General features: G+C 44.2%; 1 protein-coding gene across 1 annotated transcript in view; it reads left to right on the top strand.

Annotated features, from left to right (window-relative positions):
- RP1 (RP1 axonemal microtubule associated) overlaps positions 1-19506 on the top strand; it is a 339664-nt gene that overhangs the window by 255031 nt on the left and 65127 nt on the right. The window contains exons 46-49 of the mRNA XM_053242771.1: positions 4441-4693; positions 10823-11061; positions 15471-15597; positions 16182-16330. Coding sequence (XP_053098746.1) covers positions 4441-4693; positions 10823-11061; positions 15471-15597; positions 16182-16330 — 768 coding nt within the window. The remainder of the gene's footprint in view (positions 1-4440; positions 4694-10822; positions 11062-15470; positions 15598-16181; positions 16331-19506) is intronic.

Genomic DNA, 19506 nt, shown 5'->3' on the forward strand with positions numbered 1-19506 from the left:
AAGGGGCACTTTACAGCAACAAGGTTCAGGTCAGCCAATTCTTCTTTCTGCAAGTTGTCTTGGTGGTACAGAAAGTAAGGTAAGCACCATCTGCTAAATGGACAAAGGGGAACCTTTTAAAGTGGTGCCTCTGTCATATTTAGGAAAGGGGAAAAAATTATCATGATTGATCTCAGCATAGCACCCACAATCGGGGCATCACAAGGTTGGAGTGGGCCCAGAGACAAGATTTTAAAATGCCCCCCACTCACTGAAGCTCAGCTCATGAAGTAAAGAAATCTTAAATGAGGCTGAATAGTGATAACAAAAAGCATAGTAAAAATTACACACACACACACACACACACACACACACACACACACACACACACACACTCAACACCCAAAGGAATTGGGCAAAGGGGTGAAAAACCAACCAGAGTGGCAGAGAAGCCTGGAGGGCTTATGTATGTATGTATGTATTTATTTATTCAATTTCTATACCGCCCTTCCAAAAATGGCTCAGGGCAGTTTACACAGAGAAGCAACAAATAAATAAGATGGCTCCCTGTCCCCAAAGGGCTCACAACCTAAAAAGAAACAAAAGACAGACACCAGCAACCGTCACTGGGGGTGTGTGTGCTGTGCTGGGGGTAGAGAGAGCCAGTTACTCTCCCCCTGCTAAATAAAGAGAATCACCATGTTAAAAAGGTGCCTCTTTGCCCAGTTAGCAGGGGACAATTAATCTGAGGTCAAATCTAGGGTGATTCAATTTGACCTAGAGTCTCATCAGTGTCCCAAAAAGTGACTCGCTTTGATGTCGAATCACTCGAATTGATCAGATTTGAGTTGAATCAATTTGGTAATAAATTGAACCATACATCCCTAGATCTAGTACTGCATCTCATGTAGCTTGGCAGTTCACTTGATAACCATGAGCATAGGTGAGCAATTTTACCGAGAAGTTGTAGATACTGTAGATGTGATGAGATGTGATGAGCCTCTGTTAGGATAGGGAATTCTGCTGCTGCAGGAGTTTTACTGCATGACTCGTGAGATATCTTCTAATATTGGGATTCTGCAATTCAGCAGAATAATAACATACATCCATTGAATTCACTACTGGTAACTATATGCGGTCACATCTCTGATATGAGAAGTTGAAACAATTCAATTAAACCACAGTGAATGAAGCTGGATTACATTGCTTAGGTAATTATCTTTCTAGCTAACTGCTCTCATTGGTTTAATGGGTTAAATGAGTAGGAAATTGTCATTTTGCTTAGCTAAAGCAGAATCTAAATCAGGCAAGCCAATTTAAATAAAACAGCTTTGGTTTTCATCAATTATGCTTCCAGTGAAGTGTTTGTATCTTTACACAAAGGAAGAAATAACAGAACAAAAATACATTTTGGCTAACAGTAAAAGGACTATGTAATTTAATGCATCATGAAGCGAATTCATTGATAACAATGGGGTGATTTTGACCACAGTTTTCTGAGGACTGTGATTTATTGTTATATGGAATGGGACTAATGATCAATCTCATACTGAAAAGTGCTGACAAGAAAGAAAGATGAATGCTGATACTATGAGCTATTGTGAGTAAGTTAAGGATTACATAAAAGCCAGGGCCATTACAATAAGATCTGAAATTTGAATAACAAAATCAAAAGTGGTGCAATGTTCCAAAAGTTATTTGCAACACATTCTTCTTGACTATTTGGGGCCTTTTTATGCTTACCATTAAGAGCTGTACTTTGCCATGGTAACTGTTTTGTAAAATCATAAATACTTGACAGTAAAAATGTCAGCAGTTCTGGTTTTTGAGTAGACATAATATGCTTAATGTTACTTTTCCTAAACATGTTGTAGACCTTATTCCTATCAAGACAAAAAGATAGATGTAACAACCTGATTTTTAAAACTGTAAAACTGCTTTCTTCTGATTTCTTTCCCCTGAGTTTTATTTCATGTTTCTTTGTGTCTAGTGGTATAGTAATTGTCAACAAGTGAAATTATAGCTTCTGTTCCTGCCATCCATCTGGCCTTCTTATTGCTACCCACATGTGCCCACACTTCCACCCACCCGCATATTCTGTCTCAAACAGGCAAACATTCATTTTCTAACATAATTTATTCATCCCAACATGCAACTCTGCAGCTGCTACCACACTATTGTTTGTTGGAAGACATAGTACTGTTTAAAGATGTGTTCATGTGCACCAAGAACAATGCATCTTATTTACATAATCCTGATGCATGCTGATGCACACAGACATGCTGATGCACACAGAACTGTCGACTTACTGTGGTTGGTACTATTGACCTTTGTGGTGTCGTCATCACTCAAGATCAGTGTTCTCCATTGCAAAGGGTCTAGATAAATGAATTATCTAGACCCATTTCAAACTGGCTTTAGAGCTGGCTATGGGTTGAAAGAGCTTTGGTCAGCCTACTGGATGACCTTTACTGGGGAATTGACAAAGGGAGTGTGACTCTGTTGGTTCTTTTGGATCTCTCGACAGTGTTCTATACCATCGGCCATGGTATCCTTCTGGATTGCCTGGGGGAGTTGGGGATAGGGGGCACTGCTTTGCAGTGGTTCTGCTCCTATCTCTCAGGTAGATTCCAGATGGTGGAGCTTGGTGACAGCTGCTCCTCAAAAAAAGAATGGTTACAAGGAGTCCCTCAGGGTTCAATTCTGTCACCAATGCTTTTTAATACCTACATGAAACTACTGGGTGAGGTCATCAGGAGATATGGTGCTGGGTGTTATCAGTATGCTGATGACACCCAAATCTACTTCTCCTTTCCATCTTCATCATCAGGAAATGGCACTCATTCTCTAAATGCCTGCCTACAGGCAGTAATGGGCTAGATGAAGGATAACGAAGCTGAATCCAGGCAAGATGGAGGTGCTTATTGTAGGGGCTCAGAATCTGAGAGATGAGTTAATTCCTGTACTGGATGTGGTTACACACCCCTGGAAGGAACAGGTATGCCGCTTGGAAGTACTCCTGGACCCAGGCCTCACCTTGGTATCTCAGGTGGAGGCCATGGCCAGGAGTGGTTTCTATCCACTTAGGCTGATTTGACAGCTACACCCATACCTTGAAGAGGATGACCTAAAAACAGTGATGCATCATCTGGTAACCTCCAGGCTTGACTACTGCAATGCGCTCTACATGGCACTACCTTTGTACATAGTTCGGAAACTTCAGTTAGTTCAGAATGCGGCAGCCAGACTGGTCTCTGGAGCAACCCAGAGAGACCATTTTATGCTTGTTTTGAAACAGTTACACTGTCTGCCGATATGTTTCCAGGCAAAATACAAAGTCTTGGTTATTACCTTTAAAGCCCCGAATGGCTTAGGTCCGAGTTATCTTAGAGAGCACCTTCTTCTACATGATCCCTACCATGTGTTAAGGTCAACTGAGGAGGTCTGCCTCCAGTTACCACCAGTTTGTCTGGTGGCAACTCAGAGGCAGGCCTTCTCTGTAGCTGCCTTGGGGCTGTGGAATGCACTCCCAGCAGATGTTCATAATCTGAGTTCATTGTTTGCCTTCAGGAGAGCCCTTAAAACCTATCTGTTTGGTTTCGCCTTCCAGCGTTTTTAATTTGTTGTACGTTGTTTTTAACTTCTGTAAAAATTCGGCCTGGTTCTCCAGGGTTTTTAACTGTTTAAATGTTTTAACTATTAATTAGGTTTATGCTGATTTTATAGTTTTGATTTTAATTGTTTTTTTTTACTTTGATGTAAACTGCCCTGAGCCATTTTTGGAAGGGTGGTATATCAATCAAATAAATGGATGGATGGATGGATAAAGCCTGCAAGCCAGTGTAGGCTACCATTGATCATAAGTGTGGCTCTCTGAATAATTGTTTATCCAGCCTTTTAAAACTTTGGACAAAGCTTAATATTTCACACAGCTCACCTAGCACTGAGTGGAGGTGATCATAGCACAGTGCTTCACTTTACCCAGTGCAGGTGGGGCTTCCTTTAAGGGAAATGGTGCCCCATTCAAACCTCAGCAGCATCTTGAAAGGTACCCACAGAGTACTGGAGATGTAGTTCTTCCCAGTGCTTTCCCCATACATCTGGAAAGCACTGCACTTCCCAGCACTTCATGATGCCTTCCAAAATTATTCTGGCACTCATCAGGACTCCATTTCTCTTCCTTTCCCCTGGCTCTGGAAAAAGTACAGCATTGCACAGAGGTCAGATTGGTGAGAAATGGCTCTCACATGGAAAGGTTTTTTGCCCAAATGAGCTCTAAACTATAAGACCTCTTCACATGAGTAATTATCTAACACCATTTAGCCATTTCTTCTAACTACCAACAAACAGAACTACTGAACAGGAAATCAAATCTCTTTTTCTAATAGTAACATTTTCATTGAGTAACCTTTTATAATAAAGATACTCTTGGACCTCTTTTATTTCCCCTCCCCACAATAGGTGAGTTCCTTCAGAGTCCGAGCTATAGATCTAGGGACATTAAACAAAGTGCTTGTGGAACATAACAGATTTGGTTATGGAGCTGGCTGGTATCTTGACCGAATCATTATACAAGAATCAGAGAAGGCTGATGGCTGCTACATATTCTCATGCCAGAACTGGTTGGACAGTGGAGTTGATGATGGAAAGGTAAAGCAAGAACTGCAACTTCTTGGAAAAGTCAGGAAAGAGAGGCTGACAGAAAACATTCATGGTAAGATGAAAAATAATGAAAAATGCATGCAAAACTTATATTTTGATGTGTTTTATCTTTGTCTTTACAGGGTGGGTCTACTGAAACTAAAAATACAATCCAAATATAATACAGCTTTATCCTGAATAACATCTTTCATGCAAACTGTATCCCCTTTGTGCTTTGCAAAGCTGGATAATACAGTTATAATGTTTAAAGAAAAAATATTAGCACACACAGAAAGATACAGAGATTAAGAAGCATCAGCAATTTTTTAAAATGAGATTTGTGGATTGGATGTAGCAGTGAAAAAGCTTTTTTTGATTTATTTTATTTAAAAAGCAGATTTCTCCAAGTACCAGAAACTGCATACACGGAAACTCTTGAATTTAAAGCTGTTTCTAAAATTTATGTTCTGCTCTAGCCATGTTGTTTTCATGTGTTTTTCCCATTATACTCACATCTAGGAATGTTGCTTCAAATTGTGATGCTCTAAAATGTACACATTTACTTTCCCAAATCAAGGATAGAATAATTTATACACACACACCGCTCAAAAAGAAAAAAGAAAAAAAGGTCACTTGATGGCTTAACTGGTTTATGCTGTAAAAACAAATACAATGTTTCATCAGTCACTTCCCCCACTAAATTATTGGAGTAGAAAAATATCTCCCCTCATTTGGAAACCAGCCTTTTCTCTAAGTCTTTTTCTGTTGGCAGCTAATACATTATTTGTTTTCATTTTTAAGGGGATAACTGCAAGGACTTTGTGACGCTTCAGGGGCCTATTTGGGTTTGGCACAGTTTGATTTGCTTGATTCCCTTTGGCCCAAAGCAAAGTGCCATCTGGTGGGGGCTGAAGTGCAGTTGAAATGAAGCACACTCAATCTGAACCCTTCCCCCCTCCCCCGGCAAAACCCACTACTTACCGGGACCAGCAGGAACAGGAGAAAACTCTCTATTCTTCCTCTTCACTCCCCACTGCTAGGGAGCAAGCAGCCACCTTCCTCAACTTGACTTTTAAAAGGATTGCTTTTCCTTTTTTCCATGGAGTCCAAGGGATGGTGTGGCTGCTTCTGGGATTTGCAGTCTTTTCAGAGGACGCAGCCATTACCTCCTGTTAAGAAACATTTTTATTTACATAAATAACATTTTACCCAACCTTGCAATTATATTTATTATTTACATTTACAGTGGGAAGAGTGAGACTGGGGGTCAATCAGTTTCCAAAGGCTGTACAGTCCTATAACTGAGTTTGGCTTTGAACCAAGATCTTTCCAGTCAGTTATTAGTACTCCAGGTATAGTTTTAACTTATAAAAGCACAGTGAATATAGAAGCTATTAAGTAACCTATAGACAGAGGCAGGAAAATACATTAGCATGAATGAAAGAGAGAATGCACAAAGTACATAGTTTACATTGTTTACAAAGCAATTATGCGTAATTAAGCAAAGCCTGCTGACAAAGAGCACAATCCAGCCCAAACAGTTATCATTAGTTTCAGCAAGAAAATGAAGCAAGTTCTTAATTCCGTCTCATTATGGTCAGTGGGATTAGCTTTGGCTGGATTGTGCCCATAATACTTTGTGGCTTCTTGAATTTGTTCTGATATATGAGATGTCCAATCTGGACATTTGGATTCATTACTTTAGTGCCGCTGCTCACACATGCTGCCATGCTGCCCCAGGAAATGTTGCCAAGGAGCACAAGGGACCACAACTCTCATGCCTTGTATGCAGAAGGCCCCCAGGCTCAATCCTCAGCATCTCTAGCCAAATGGAGAGGCAGCAGATGGTGGGAAAGAATTGTGCCTGAGACCCTAGAAAGCTGCTGCCAGTCAAAGTACACAATTCTGGGCTAGCTGATCCAGTGGTCTGACTCATTCATTATAAGTCAGCTTCATATAATCATCTTTTCACCTGTAGCACAGGCAACTCAGAATGGCAGCCCTGTTACTGCATAGACATCTCCACCCTATAATTGCTGTTGCTGCCCATATTAGCCAACCTAATGTCAAGCTGCAAAACCCTTAAGGCCGGTGATTCCATAGCAGGTTGGAGTAAATCCCAAACCAGCATCCCCTGAGCTTCCAAGCCTCTAGGAAAAGGCAAGGAATCCTCCACATGCCAAACACATGCTTAAAGGTGTTCACTAACCCTACATTATCCCACAGAAAAACTGCACTGTACCTGCCACAAGACGGGGCTAGCCTAGTTTGGCTGCTTCTCCACCCACCGCCCTTCTAACACTGCTGCCAATCCTCCTTTCAGATTGTCCCCCAAAAAGTCTGAACTGATGGGAGACAAATGCACACCATCAGCCCTAAATAATTCAGGGCAGGTGAACACAATGTCAGGATGAGGAACATCCCCTCTCCACACACACACAAAAGCTAGAGAAATCCTGGTTAACCTTTTTAGGCACTCTGTCAATCTTACCTGGCTGCTCAATGCCATATCATACATGGTGCTGGAACAAGTCAGACCAAAGTATGAGAACCCACAGTACCCAACTTTGAATAATTTCAAGAATAATTTCAAGATTGCTAATAGCCTGACAGGACACAGCCAGCTCTGCATCTTAAGTCATTCTCCTCCCGGAGAATATCTGGAGGTGGATTGCTCTCCAGAAATTCCCATACTGCAGGCAGTCCTCCTCAAATGAAATTGATGCATGTTGACTGATGCATGGTTCATGAGATTAATGTATGTTGGCTCAACCTGAGCTGTGACCCAAAGCTGGTTCCTCTCACGCGCTTGTGAGCCCAAAACACAATTGAATGTCCCACAATCAGCACCCTGGCTCACTGGGGAGACAGACCAGGATCTACCAAAAGAAAACAAACAGAATTAGCCACAATTCCACTCATTGCACATTTCATTTGTAAGTTTTGGAATGCCAACACCCAATTCTCTTAATGTCTTGTTCAGAAAAGCCAAGCTACATGGCTGCTAAAGCTGCCTCAATCCTGAAGGAGTACCAGGAGAAGGCCCCAGCCAGCCAACCCTTGTCTAGGGGTGTGCACGGAACCAGCTGGTCCAGTTAGGTTCGAGTCTGGACTGGACCCAGACCGGACCGGGCCAGTTCAGTCCGGCACTGCCTCGAACCACCCCCCGTGGTTCAGTCTGGTTTGTGAACATTTTTATTAAGGGAGGCCGGTGAGGGGACCTCCACAGACACCCACCCCCCCGCCTCCAACAACTCCGCTGAAGTGGAGCAAAAAAAAAAAAAAAAAGTCCATGAACCCTCCAAACAGTCAGTTTGCACATCCCTACTACCCTTGTCCTGCAAAGCACACTACATGATCAACTGAAAGTGGTATTGGGTCAGCGGGATCATCCTCATGGTAAAAAAGACACCCCAGAAAGGGCTCTGCCACAGAAAGATAATGGTCCATAGCCCAAACATGGCATGAGACTAAACCCTCAGCCCTACAGAATGTAATAAGGTGACCCTAACCTTTCTGGTCCATTTTAGAAAAACGAAGCATAATAGACACCTGGTGAGGTTGAAACCAAATGTCCGGCCTCTGCACTCAGGTGTAATTAGTCACTGAGAAGCAATTTGTGGCAGGTACTCAGCTCTCAACCATCATCTGCACCCTAAAATCTGATGCAGAGTCCTCCAAACCCTTGAAATAAAGAATGCCAAAGCAGCCAGAAAGCTCAGTGAAGATCAACCAGGTGTTTCATCAAGTAATCCACTAGAGCAGGCCAAACCTCAGCCAACCCTACCTGGACTCTAAGACTGAAAAGCCCTAACCTTCCTATGATAAGCTGCCCTGGTGTTCAGAGGAAGTGATGCCCATACTTCTTTTTCAATGGCTCCAAATCCATGCTGGCATTCTGTCTGGTTCTTGTCTTGCCACTAGGGCCAGCGGGCAAAAATACTCCTGCAAATGAGACAGCAAATCTGCAATACCATTCTGCAGCCCCAGAACATGCCTAGCCACAAATAAAATATTGTGGCACAAACAATGCAAAAGAAACGCCTACACAAGCACCATGACCCTGCCTGACTTTGAAGTCTGAGAATTAATAACCTGCACCATGACCTCATTATCACACCAAAATTTAACAATGGAATTCCACCCATATGTGGATAGATACAACTGTGGGGGGAAATTCAGGAAAAGTGAGATCCCTGCTGAGCCCATGGGCAATCCAGTACGGATATGTGAACTGGCTCAAGATGGAACCAGTTCGCCATTGAACTGGGCTGTTTGATAGCTTGCCCTTGAGCCAAACAGGGCCCAGTTCGGTTTGGCAGCCTCTGGGAGATTATTTTTTTAAAATTTGTGGTCAGGTCTGGCAGCTTCTGGGGAGTGTTGCCACAACTGTGGGGTAGGAGAAGTCATTCCCCCTCCCCCGCCGAATGGCCAGTATAGGCATGAAGGGAGGCCTGGTCTTGGCAGCCATTTTGAAGGTCATTGTGTATGCACACTGGTCATTTATGTGCGCAGGTCAAAATCCAAAATGCTTCACCAGGGCTGGACCCCTAACTCGCTGCACCTGCATATCTACTCCCATATAGATAGTGAATGTGGAGATCCAGTTGGTCCAGTTGCATTCAGTAGGTTTACGTTTACTTTTCTCCTGGTCCCTCACCAGTTCACTTTCCTTGGGCACGGGCTCAGGTTCCCTAAAAAGGAGCTGCAATACGTCCATAAACTCACCACTCCAGATACATGCTTTGGTGGCTGGGAGAAGGTGATCTCCCAATGGCAGAGACACCACCATATGGGTAGTCCTCTGATGCAGAAGCTGCAGGTAGCACAGTTGCACTGCTGGGCACAGTGCCAGGCCAAGCAACCTGACCAGGCAAACCCAAGCCCAGACATGATTGCAAGTCCCCCAGGGAGAAAATTGCTGTCCCACAACCCTGGCTGGCCAAGATTTCTGTCCAGCAAGTACCCCTTGCTGCCCACAGGTACACCTGGATAAGCCTGCAGGTAAAGCCCATACTGGCACATGGGCCAAGATAACACCCCAACAGGCATCTCACCTGCTCCAGAATCTGAAGTTGCTCCTCCCACAGAAACTAGGACTGGCGCAGGTACCTGGAGGCTGTTGTTCTGTGTGAGATCCACAGGTTCTTTTAAACCTTGGACTGAAGGGGACTAGAACACAGTCTCAGCCACAGCCATGGGTGTAGCAGCCAATGGACAAACTGAGACAAATGTCTCTGAGCCCAGAGGGCCAGGGGAACCACAAGGGGCCCCCAGGCAGACCCCTCCTGCCCTGCTCTGTCGCCACTGCTGCCCTGCCACCACTGCTCCTGCCTCACCGCCAGACAGTCTGGGGGTGGGTGAGCCGGGTGGTGGTGTGTGCTATAGCTGGCCAGCTGGCCTCTCCGGCTGAACTGGCAGTGGCCACAGTGGGTGTTGTAGCTAGCTAGCTGGCTGGCCAGCCTCTCCGGTGTTCTCTCTGGGTATGGACATAGCATGCCCGTGACATCACTAGCATAAGACATCCATATCCAAACTGCGCAGATGTGCAGTTCAGCCAGAGAGACCACTGGAGAGGCTGGCCAGCTACAGCACCCACCACCAGCTACAGCACCCCCACCTCCAGTTCGGCTGGAGAGGCTGCCAGAGAGTCCTGCCACTAGAGAAGCCATGCCTGCTGGCCAGCTGAACTCCACACCACCACTAGGCTTACTGTCCGCCCCCCGGAGGCACATCCCATAAACAGGTGTTGTCCTGTATGTATAAAAATTAAAATGGACCTTTAATATGGGGATTAATAAAGAAGATTGAGCCTTTTTACTAGCTCAGAAGTAGTGTGGTCCAGTGAGTACAGAATAAGATCAAGGAATTTTGAAAAGTCCCACCATTACCATGGAATCATTTTGTGGCCAATGAACTCCTCTCTTTGAACCACACTTTTCTCTGTAAAATGTAAATAATAATGCCCTACCTGTACTGTTATTGTGAATATAACCACCATAAGATTGTAAAATAAATGCAGACGATAAACTAAAATGTTGATGCCTTTGCTGGCATCAAAATATCAAACATTTGTTATGCACTTTGTGGTTAGAAAACTTTCAAATTGTGTATAACAAATCACATGAATGGTCAGAAAATACTATCTGCCTTTTGTAGCATCCCAGGCAATTTGTTACTTCTTGTATATTTGCTTTTCTAGGGATTTGGGATGTCATTGTTATGTCCAGGGACATTTCAAGCAATGGCATGAACCCTAAGCTGACTGTGGTGGCTTGTGATGACAAAGGTGCATCAGCTTTAGTCTGCATCCCCAAAGGATCATTTAAGAGGACTGAAGCTTATCAGGCATCATTGGAGCTGGATAAGAAGTTTAGTATGATATGTAAAGTTCGCTTGGAAGTGGAAGACACAGATGGGGAAGCCTGGCACTGCCGTGAGGTAGAATCTAATGGTGCATTTGCACATCCTTTTGAAAAATGTCCTTTGCATAACCTCACTTCCAGAAATAACTGCTTGGTGTACTTTACAATCTTATAATTCATGTAATATTCAGCTCTGTTAATAATGATAATATTGTGGCTTCCACGGTGTGCCAAAAACATGTATTTTATAGCTGTACAAAATTATGAATGATGTAGAGAGATAATGGGGCTATTCTCATGATCAGGCAAAATCGGGCTAGGGGACCCTAGCCTGATTTTGCCTGATTGTGTAAGCCACCGGGCTCGCAGGTGAGCCCAGTGGTTTACAAGCGGCTAGCCCACTTTAGTAGCCCTCCCCTTAGCCCAGGTCTGCAGAGCAAGTGCTCCGCAAACCCAGGCTGCCTGATCGCTCACGCAGGGCATACTGGAGCTTCCAGGGGGGGGGGGCACGTGGACCCACTCTCCCCAGCCCCCACCAGCTCCATCACAGAGCCAGCAATCATGTGGGCAGCCAATCCGGCCACCCAGGGCTCCCACCGCAATCATCTGCAGGGAGAGTGGGCTTAGCCCGCTCTCCCCGCAATAGTGGCAAAAGCAGGTCTCACTGATTGTGAGACCCGCTTCAATTTCTTTCTCCCAGAGTCAGTCTTGAAGTCATTGCCAGAGTTCAGGATAGATTACCTTATGGCAGAGGTTTTCAAAATTGGGTCCCCAATATTGTTAGACTAAAACTCCCATCATCCCCAGCCACAATAGCTTTTGGGTGGCTATTTGGGGTGGTGGAAGTTGTAGGCCAACAACATCTGGTGACCCAAGTTTGATAACCCCTGCCTTATCATGCCTCTGAATACCAATTGCAAGGGAACAACAGCAGGAGAGGGTGCATATCTTCATCTCCTGCTTGTGGGCTCCTCAGAGGCATCTTGTGGGAAATCAGATGTTGGACTAGACAGGTATTGCACCTGCCCTCGCCGCCACTACTTCTGTAATCCAATCCATCCATCCAGCAAGGCTTTTCCTGTGTTCTTATGGATTTCACTGTGACACTGAGTGATGATGGCCACTTGTTTCGGTGGATTGCAAAGATTACACAAAACCATGCACTTTAATTCAGTCAGTGGTTATTACTTGGGATAGTTAATGGAATCTCAAATTAAGAGAGAATTTGCCTCACATTAAGGGACAATTTGCCTCTTGATCCCAAACAGCAGATACTTGGGATAGACAAGAGGGCATGGCCATCATCTTCTTGTTTCTGAACTTCCCAGAGACCTGTCTGGCCAGGTCAGAAATAGAGGCCTGGATTGGAAGATACTGTATACAAATGGAACTCTCTTTATACAATGGGGCTTTCTCAACCCCTCCTCTCTAGAGACCCACTAGAACAACAGGGGATGGGTGGGGATGGGACTGCAGTGGAAGGGGAAAATTCACTTTTTCCCAAGCTGAATTGCCTTCTGCTCGTGAAGAACATTTCTGAATCCAAGCCAGAATGCTGGACCTAGGCTTCATCCAGTAAGACCATCTTTCTTTCTTACATAGACATGTCAGAGCAGCAAAGTTCTTATGCATTTCTTCAGGTCAGTTGCATCAAAGTGCTATTGTAGACAATGTGTTCAGCATTTTCAATATTCTCTTTGCCCTTGGCAAATGGCTGTATCTACATAATTCCAAACTGGGCATTCAATTTTGAACCTGTAGCCCCAACACTGCTAACAAAAGGAGACAGTGAAAATGTCTTGACAAAAAGATCTGCCACATAAGCTGACATTTTTGGGAAAGAAATGGAGAGCCAAAGCGACAGGCTCTCCTCTGATGTCTAAGATGCTGAAGCTAAAATCATAGATTGCATTGAAATAGTTGTGGCACAGAACCTGCATGAAAGCCATGGTGGCAAAATAAAAGTAAAAATGTTACTCAGGTGTATCTTTTAATCCATAAATGGTATTTGTACTTACATGTTAAGGTTTTGTATTACTCCCAAAGTATGTTCAGCCTTTGCTAGACCTGTGGATGAAGAAAGCCTGAGAGCTGAAAGGCAACCACCAAGTATGGCTGTCTAATGGGGTTCTAGATTCCAAAGAAAACAGATTTCTTGCACAGGACTTTTTTAAAAATGTGGAACCAGACACAAAACGTGCAATTTATGGACAGATATAAAAGAAGAAAAATTGTGTTACTTGAATTTTTAAATTCAATTCATGTAAAAAAAATTGTGTTATGTTAGATAATGTAAGGTGTGACTGTCGACAACGAGAAAAGCAAAGTAAGTAGTTGAATATCTTCTAGTAGTAGTGAGTAGCCTGGATCCTTTCTCCTCTACCTGCCAAAGACTCTTCCTCAGATTCCTCTGCTACTCTCCACACAGTCTTCACCAATGAATATAACACTCTTCTGCAAGAGTGTTCTTAGATCAGAGGATTTTCTCCCACTCTGTGTAGGCTTCTGAATGTCATGGTATGTGATTCTAGAGAACAGTGTATGTGTGCACAGACAAGGAAAATATGTAGGTGTGTGTTGTAGTGGCACATAGGAACATAGGGAGCTGCCATATATGGAGACAGACCATTGGTCTATCTAGCCCAGTATTGTCTTCACAAACTGGCAGTGGCTTCTCCAAGGTTGCAGGCAGGAATCTCTCTCAGCCCTGTCTTGGAGAAGCCAGAGAGGGAACTTGGAACCTAGATGCTCTTCCCAGAGTGGCTTCATTCCTTGAGGGGAATATCTTGCAGCGCTCACACACACCAAGTCTCCCATTCAGATGCAACCAGGGCAGACCCTGCTTCACTAAGGGGACAAGTCATGCTTGCTACCACAAGATCAGCTCTCCTCTTATGTGTAATCTACATGCTAGACTGTGGATTACACTCATGTTGTGCAGTTCTGGATTTCCCTTTTTAAAAGCCCTGCTCCCAGTAGTGGCTCACCTTAACAAGCCGAGGGGGGTGCCGAATCAGATGCAGCTGCCTCTGGTGCTCAGCAGCCCTGTCGTACCTCTCTCTCCCATTCTACCCACCCTGGCATTTATGAGAGCTGGGCTGCCTGCAGACTGGCCCTTCATCAGGTAGAACTGCATGACCAGCCTGCACAGCACGACCTGACGAATGGCCAAGCTGCAAGCAGCACAGCTCTTATTAACAGCAGAGTGGGCTGGAGTGGACAGAAAGAGGCACAACTGGGCTGCAGGGGAGTAGAGGCCACAGCTTTGGCTTGTTAAGGTGAACTTCTACTGCCTGCTCCACTACTGCATTATACTAACTCAGTCCATTTCACTCAGTATCATCATGGATGGCAGTTGCTCTCCAAAGACTCAGCCCTGGGATGAGGATCTAGGATCTGCTACATGCAAAGCATGTGCTGTAGCACTTAGCTATGTCTCTCCATAATTGAGTGTATGGAAGGGACAATTTTGAAAAGTGCAGCTTGTCATGCAGGATGAACTGAAGCTGCACAACTATTTAAGGTGCACAGGAGTTCTGCCTTCCCTTGTGTCTGGACACTGAAATTTCACTCTTCCCATTTGACATACTGAATGGACTGCCAAGAGTCTTTTGTTGGCTGGCCATAGCAATTCCCATCTCTAGCAGGTTTTAAAAGAGCACCCAAGACACATTTATTTCACCAAGGCTTTGACTAGCTGTAAGTAGGTGCTTATTGTTGTTCTGCTGTTTAAAATTGTTTTAAAATTTCTACAACTGGTTTAATTTGGTTTTAATTCTGGTTTTATTGTTTTGTAAATCCCCACAAGACTTGGGTCTCTGGTGGTATAAAAATGTAATAAATAAATTGTACTGAGACAAAAGGAAGGATAATACTCACAGTCCGAAGAAGCAAAAGACTAGTCCACACATCCCAGCAAGCTTTTCAATTTCCTTTTTAAAAAACAATAGCTGCCCTTCCCCTCCCTCCTTTGCACAATGTGCAGTTAGGGAAGTTTCAAAATGAGCTTCTAATGTGGCATGAATGGGCTGCTGCTCAAACTAAAGCATTAGAGAGAAAAACCCCAGCTGCTGGCCATGTCTAAAAGATATTTCTGGATTGGGACCAAGGAGTAATTAGCCACACAATCACTCTAGTGCTACATTTTGCATTCTGTAAAGAAACTAAGGAAATAAAAGATCCCTAACAAATGTGGGCTTGTAAGACAGCACAGAAGAAAAGTGCTTTCCACAGCTTTCCACAGCTGTTACCTTTTCTCTGTTTTCTGTCATGTTGTATCTATTGCACATTGCTTACGCACACATGCATGTGCGCACACACACACACACACACACACACACACACACACACACACCAGATACTGGGGACAAGAAATCGGGGTTAGCTACTATCTTCATTTCCAGGCATCTCTTTGTCACAGGTTGTGGACTGCATGGATCTTGATCTGATCTACTGATCTATACCTCATTTTCCCCATATGTATAGGTGAAGCTTCAGCACAGGAAAAGTAAAGAAATCCTAGAATTCCCGTGTCTTCAAGATTTCCCAGATGCCGAAGGATGCATGATGGCTGAATTTCCAATTCTTATGGATGGCTGCAGGTTTTTAACAGGTTTGTTGTTTGCCAAAAGGATTTCATCAAACCTCAGGCATCGTGAAGTCACAGATGTGCATATATATCCATTTTTTGTGAAAAGTGTGTGCTAAAGTCACCAGTTTTAGAAAACAATCATCCCAGTTAATCCTCAGCACACTGGTAGCAACATTGCAAGCCCATTAAAGGATCACTTTTTGTACTGCAGTGCCACTGGCATTAAAGGATCATGTGTATGCTTTGTCATGGATCTAAATTGGAAAAAAGGAGTTGTGTTCAGTAGTAATGTGGAGCAGCCATCAGTATTCAGGAGTGCTACTCATTCCCCATTCCTGCATTGTGGGTGGGAAGGCAGAATGGCTTTGTACCCTGTTGCAGAAGAAGAAACATTATGTCCAGCCTCACCATCCTCGTGTGGTCAAGCCAGTGGAAGATGGCTTGTGGTAGGGTGCATAAGGCTAGAAACCCACCCCCCTATGTCAGTTTATCAAAACCCAGCATCTGAACAGCCTCCTTGTCTACAGTCTAGAAATAAAAGTACAAGTCTCATTAATTATATCTATTTAATGACTGAGGTTTACTACTTCTTTCTTTTTCTTCAGTTAAACAGTATGTTCTATACATCTCAACGGATTCATCCCCGGAATCAGGAACAGATGCAGATGTGTACATCACTTTGAGAGGATCAATGGGAGACACGGGCAGAAGGAAATTAGCTAGAAATCGGGAGGACATTTTCACCAAAGGGAAGGTAAGCTGCCATATAGCTCCTACGTGCAACTTTAGTTGTCAACTTGCCATATTATAATATTTATATTCAGTATATTCATATACAGTAGTGCTGCTTGCTATGCATTTGGCTGTTTGCTGCCCACTACCGAAAACAATGCATAATTGTGCTTTTCTTGAAAATTCCATGAAAATATGACCATCCAAAGTTTAACCATTTAACACAGTTAATGCATTTATTTTAAAATCAATAATAAACAAATTCGGCCATTTAGTGTTAAAACTAGAGAATTTCAGTACTGTTTTATGCAAACAACGTTAGTTTTTGTTATAGCAGTAGCAAAGTTTAAATGTGTTTAAATAATGTTTTAGTTAATGAGGCAGTAGTTGCTGGACAGAACCAAGTAACTGATCAGCTACCAGACCTAATTAAAAAAAATGATGCTATATATACCCAGACTTGTTAACTTTTGGTAATTAATGTTAATCCTTCATGTACAGCACTATGCAGTAAATACACTTCTAGATTGGGGGCCAGTTGTGATGAGAAAGTTCTGTGGTCAGGATCTCAGGAGGTTTTAAAACATTTATTAATTGGAGCTATAGCATTAGTGGTGTGTGTGTGAGAGAGAGAGAGGGGGGGGGCGCTCTTCATATATTCAAAGGGATTGTGATGAAGGTTCAAATGGGGGTCGTGGAGGAAGATTCAGAGCAGGGTGAGCAGGGTGAGACTCCGGTTGACTTAGCAGAGCTGGAGCTGACAGGCTTGCAGGCCCCTCTGCCTCCTTCCCTTCTTCATTTTGATAAAGCCTCTGAGGCGCCCGAAATCGAGGTGCCTGTCCCACATCCCAGGCAGTGACATTTGGCCAGAGTACAGGCTCAAAGAGAGGAACACTGCAGGTCGGAAAGGCTGGCCAGAAGGAACAGGTGTTCCAGCTCTGACCTGGCTGCATCTCCCTGACAAGGCTCAGCTGAAGTGATTGGCAGGACTCTCAGAACACAGCCTGTTTAGAGCAGCCTGAGAGCTGGATCTGTGCTGGAAACAACATCCATGGTGACCAGCCCTGACCATGAGCAACCTTGACTTTGGAATTGAGCCTGTTTGTTTCAACTGACTATGATTGTGTTCCCCCCTGATTCTGGTGTCTGTTGAATTCCCGGTGCTGACTTTTGGTGACATTTTTGGACTACGCTCTGTCTCTGTTCCTGTCAGACTGTGTCTGGTGGCTCCCCCTTCCCCTCTGAAGAGAGTGGTTCCCAGCTGCTGTGCAGCCGGCCAGCAGGTCATTACAGGGATGCACATAGCACTCTAAGAATACACTGGCAAACCCTGCTCAGAGCTGATGTGCCAAGAAGCCTCATGCCACTGTGCTCGCAATGCTTACAGTATTTATCTGAAGAAGGAAACACCATAAGCATGAGGGCAGTCACTTCTGTGATCATAAGCAACGCCCAGGGATAAATAAAGGGTCCCATTTTTGCATTGGGGCTGAGGAAAGAGGGTTGTTTGTTTGTTTGTTTGTTTGTTTGTTTTAAACACTCTTCCCAGAATTCAATCAGAACATTCTCCCCCTGCAGCTGCTATTAATTCTTTAGATAGATAGATAGACAGATAGATAGATCTACTACACCACATTTGTTTTAGATTTAAAATATTAATTGAAGTGTAGTAGTTTTTCCCCCAACAAGGTAGTTGTCTAGGTAATTGTACCAGAACTTTAACATGCAGTAATATATTATTATCTTTATACCACCTGTTCTCTGGATCCTTGCCCGACCTGGCTGCTTCAATCTAGCAGAGAGATTGTTGGAGGTGGCCTAGTTAATTTCATAAATGCATTGCTGAGGGAGGGTAGGGTGCCCCCCTGTCTGAAGGAGGCAATGGTTAGACCACTCTTAAAGAAGCCTTCCCTGGACGCCTTAGTGATGGACAGTTACAGGACAATCTCCAATCTCCCTTGGTTTGGCAAGGTGATTGAGAGGGTGGTGGCCGACCAGCTCCAGGCAGTCTTGGAGGAAACTGATTATCTAGACCCATTTCAAACTGGCTTTAGAGCTGGCTATGGGGTTGAGAAAGCCTTGGTTGGCCTGATGGATTACCTTTACCAGGGAATCAACAGAGGGAGTGTGACTCTGCTGGTTCTTCTGGATCTTTTGGCAGTGTTCGATACCATTGAGCATGGTATCCTTCTGGATCGCCTGGGGGAGTTGGGGATAGGGGGCACTGCCTTGCAGTGGTTCTTTTCCTATCTCTTGGGTAAATTCCAGATGGTGGAGCGTGGTGACAGTTGCTCCTCAAAACAGGAGCTGTTATATGGAGTCCCTCAGGGCTCCATTCTGTCACCAATGCTTATTAACATCTACATGAAACCGCTGGGTGAGGTCATCAGGAGGTTTGGTGCTGGGTGTTATCAGTATGCTGATGACACCCAAATCTACTTCTCCTTTCCATCTTCATCATCAGCAAATGGCACTCATTCTCTAAATGCCTGCCTACAGGCAGTAATGGGCTGGATGAGGGATAACAAATTGAAGTTGAATCAAAGCAAGACGGAGGTGCTCATTGTGGGGCTCAGAATCTGAGGGGCGAGTTAGATCTCCCTGTGCTGGATGGGGTTACACTCCCCAAGAAGGAACAGGTGCGCAGCTTGGGAGTACTTCTGGACCCAGGCCTCACCCTGGTATCTCAGGTGGAGGCCATGGCCAGGAGTGCTTTCTATCAGCTTCGGCTGATTCAACAGCTGTGCCCATTCCTTGAAGAGGACGACCTCAAAACAGTGGTGCATCAGTTTCTAAACTCCCGGCTTGACTATTGAAATGCGCTCTACATGGGGCTGTCATGTAGTCCGGAAACACGTAGTCCGGAACTATGTAGTCCGGAAACTTGTGTTAGTTCAGAATGCAGCAGCCAGATTGGTCTCCGGGGCAACCCAGAGAGACCATATTATGCCTTTTTTGAAACAGTTACACTGGCTGCCAATATGTTTCTGGGCAAAATACAAAGTGCTGGTTATTACCTTTAAAGCACTAAATGGCTTGGGTCTGAGATATCCAAGAGTGCCTTCTTTTACATGATCCCCACTGCATGGTGTCATCTGAGGAGGTCCATCTCCAGTTACCACCGGTTCGTTTGGTGGTGACTCAGAGGCGGGCCTTCTCTGTAGCTGCTCCTGGGCTGTGGAATGCATTCCCAACAGA

The sequence above is a fragment of the Hemicordylus capensis genome, chromosome 4, assembly GCF_027244095.1.
Source record: "Hemicordylus capensis ecotype Gifberg chromosome 4, rHemCap1.1.pri, whole genome shotgun sequence".
In the NCBI taxonomy this organism is placed as follows: domain Eukaryota; kingdom Metazoa; phylum Chordata; class Lepidosauria; order Squamata; family Cordylidae; genus Hemicordylus; species Hemicordylus capensis.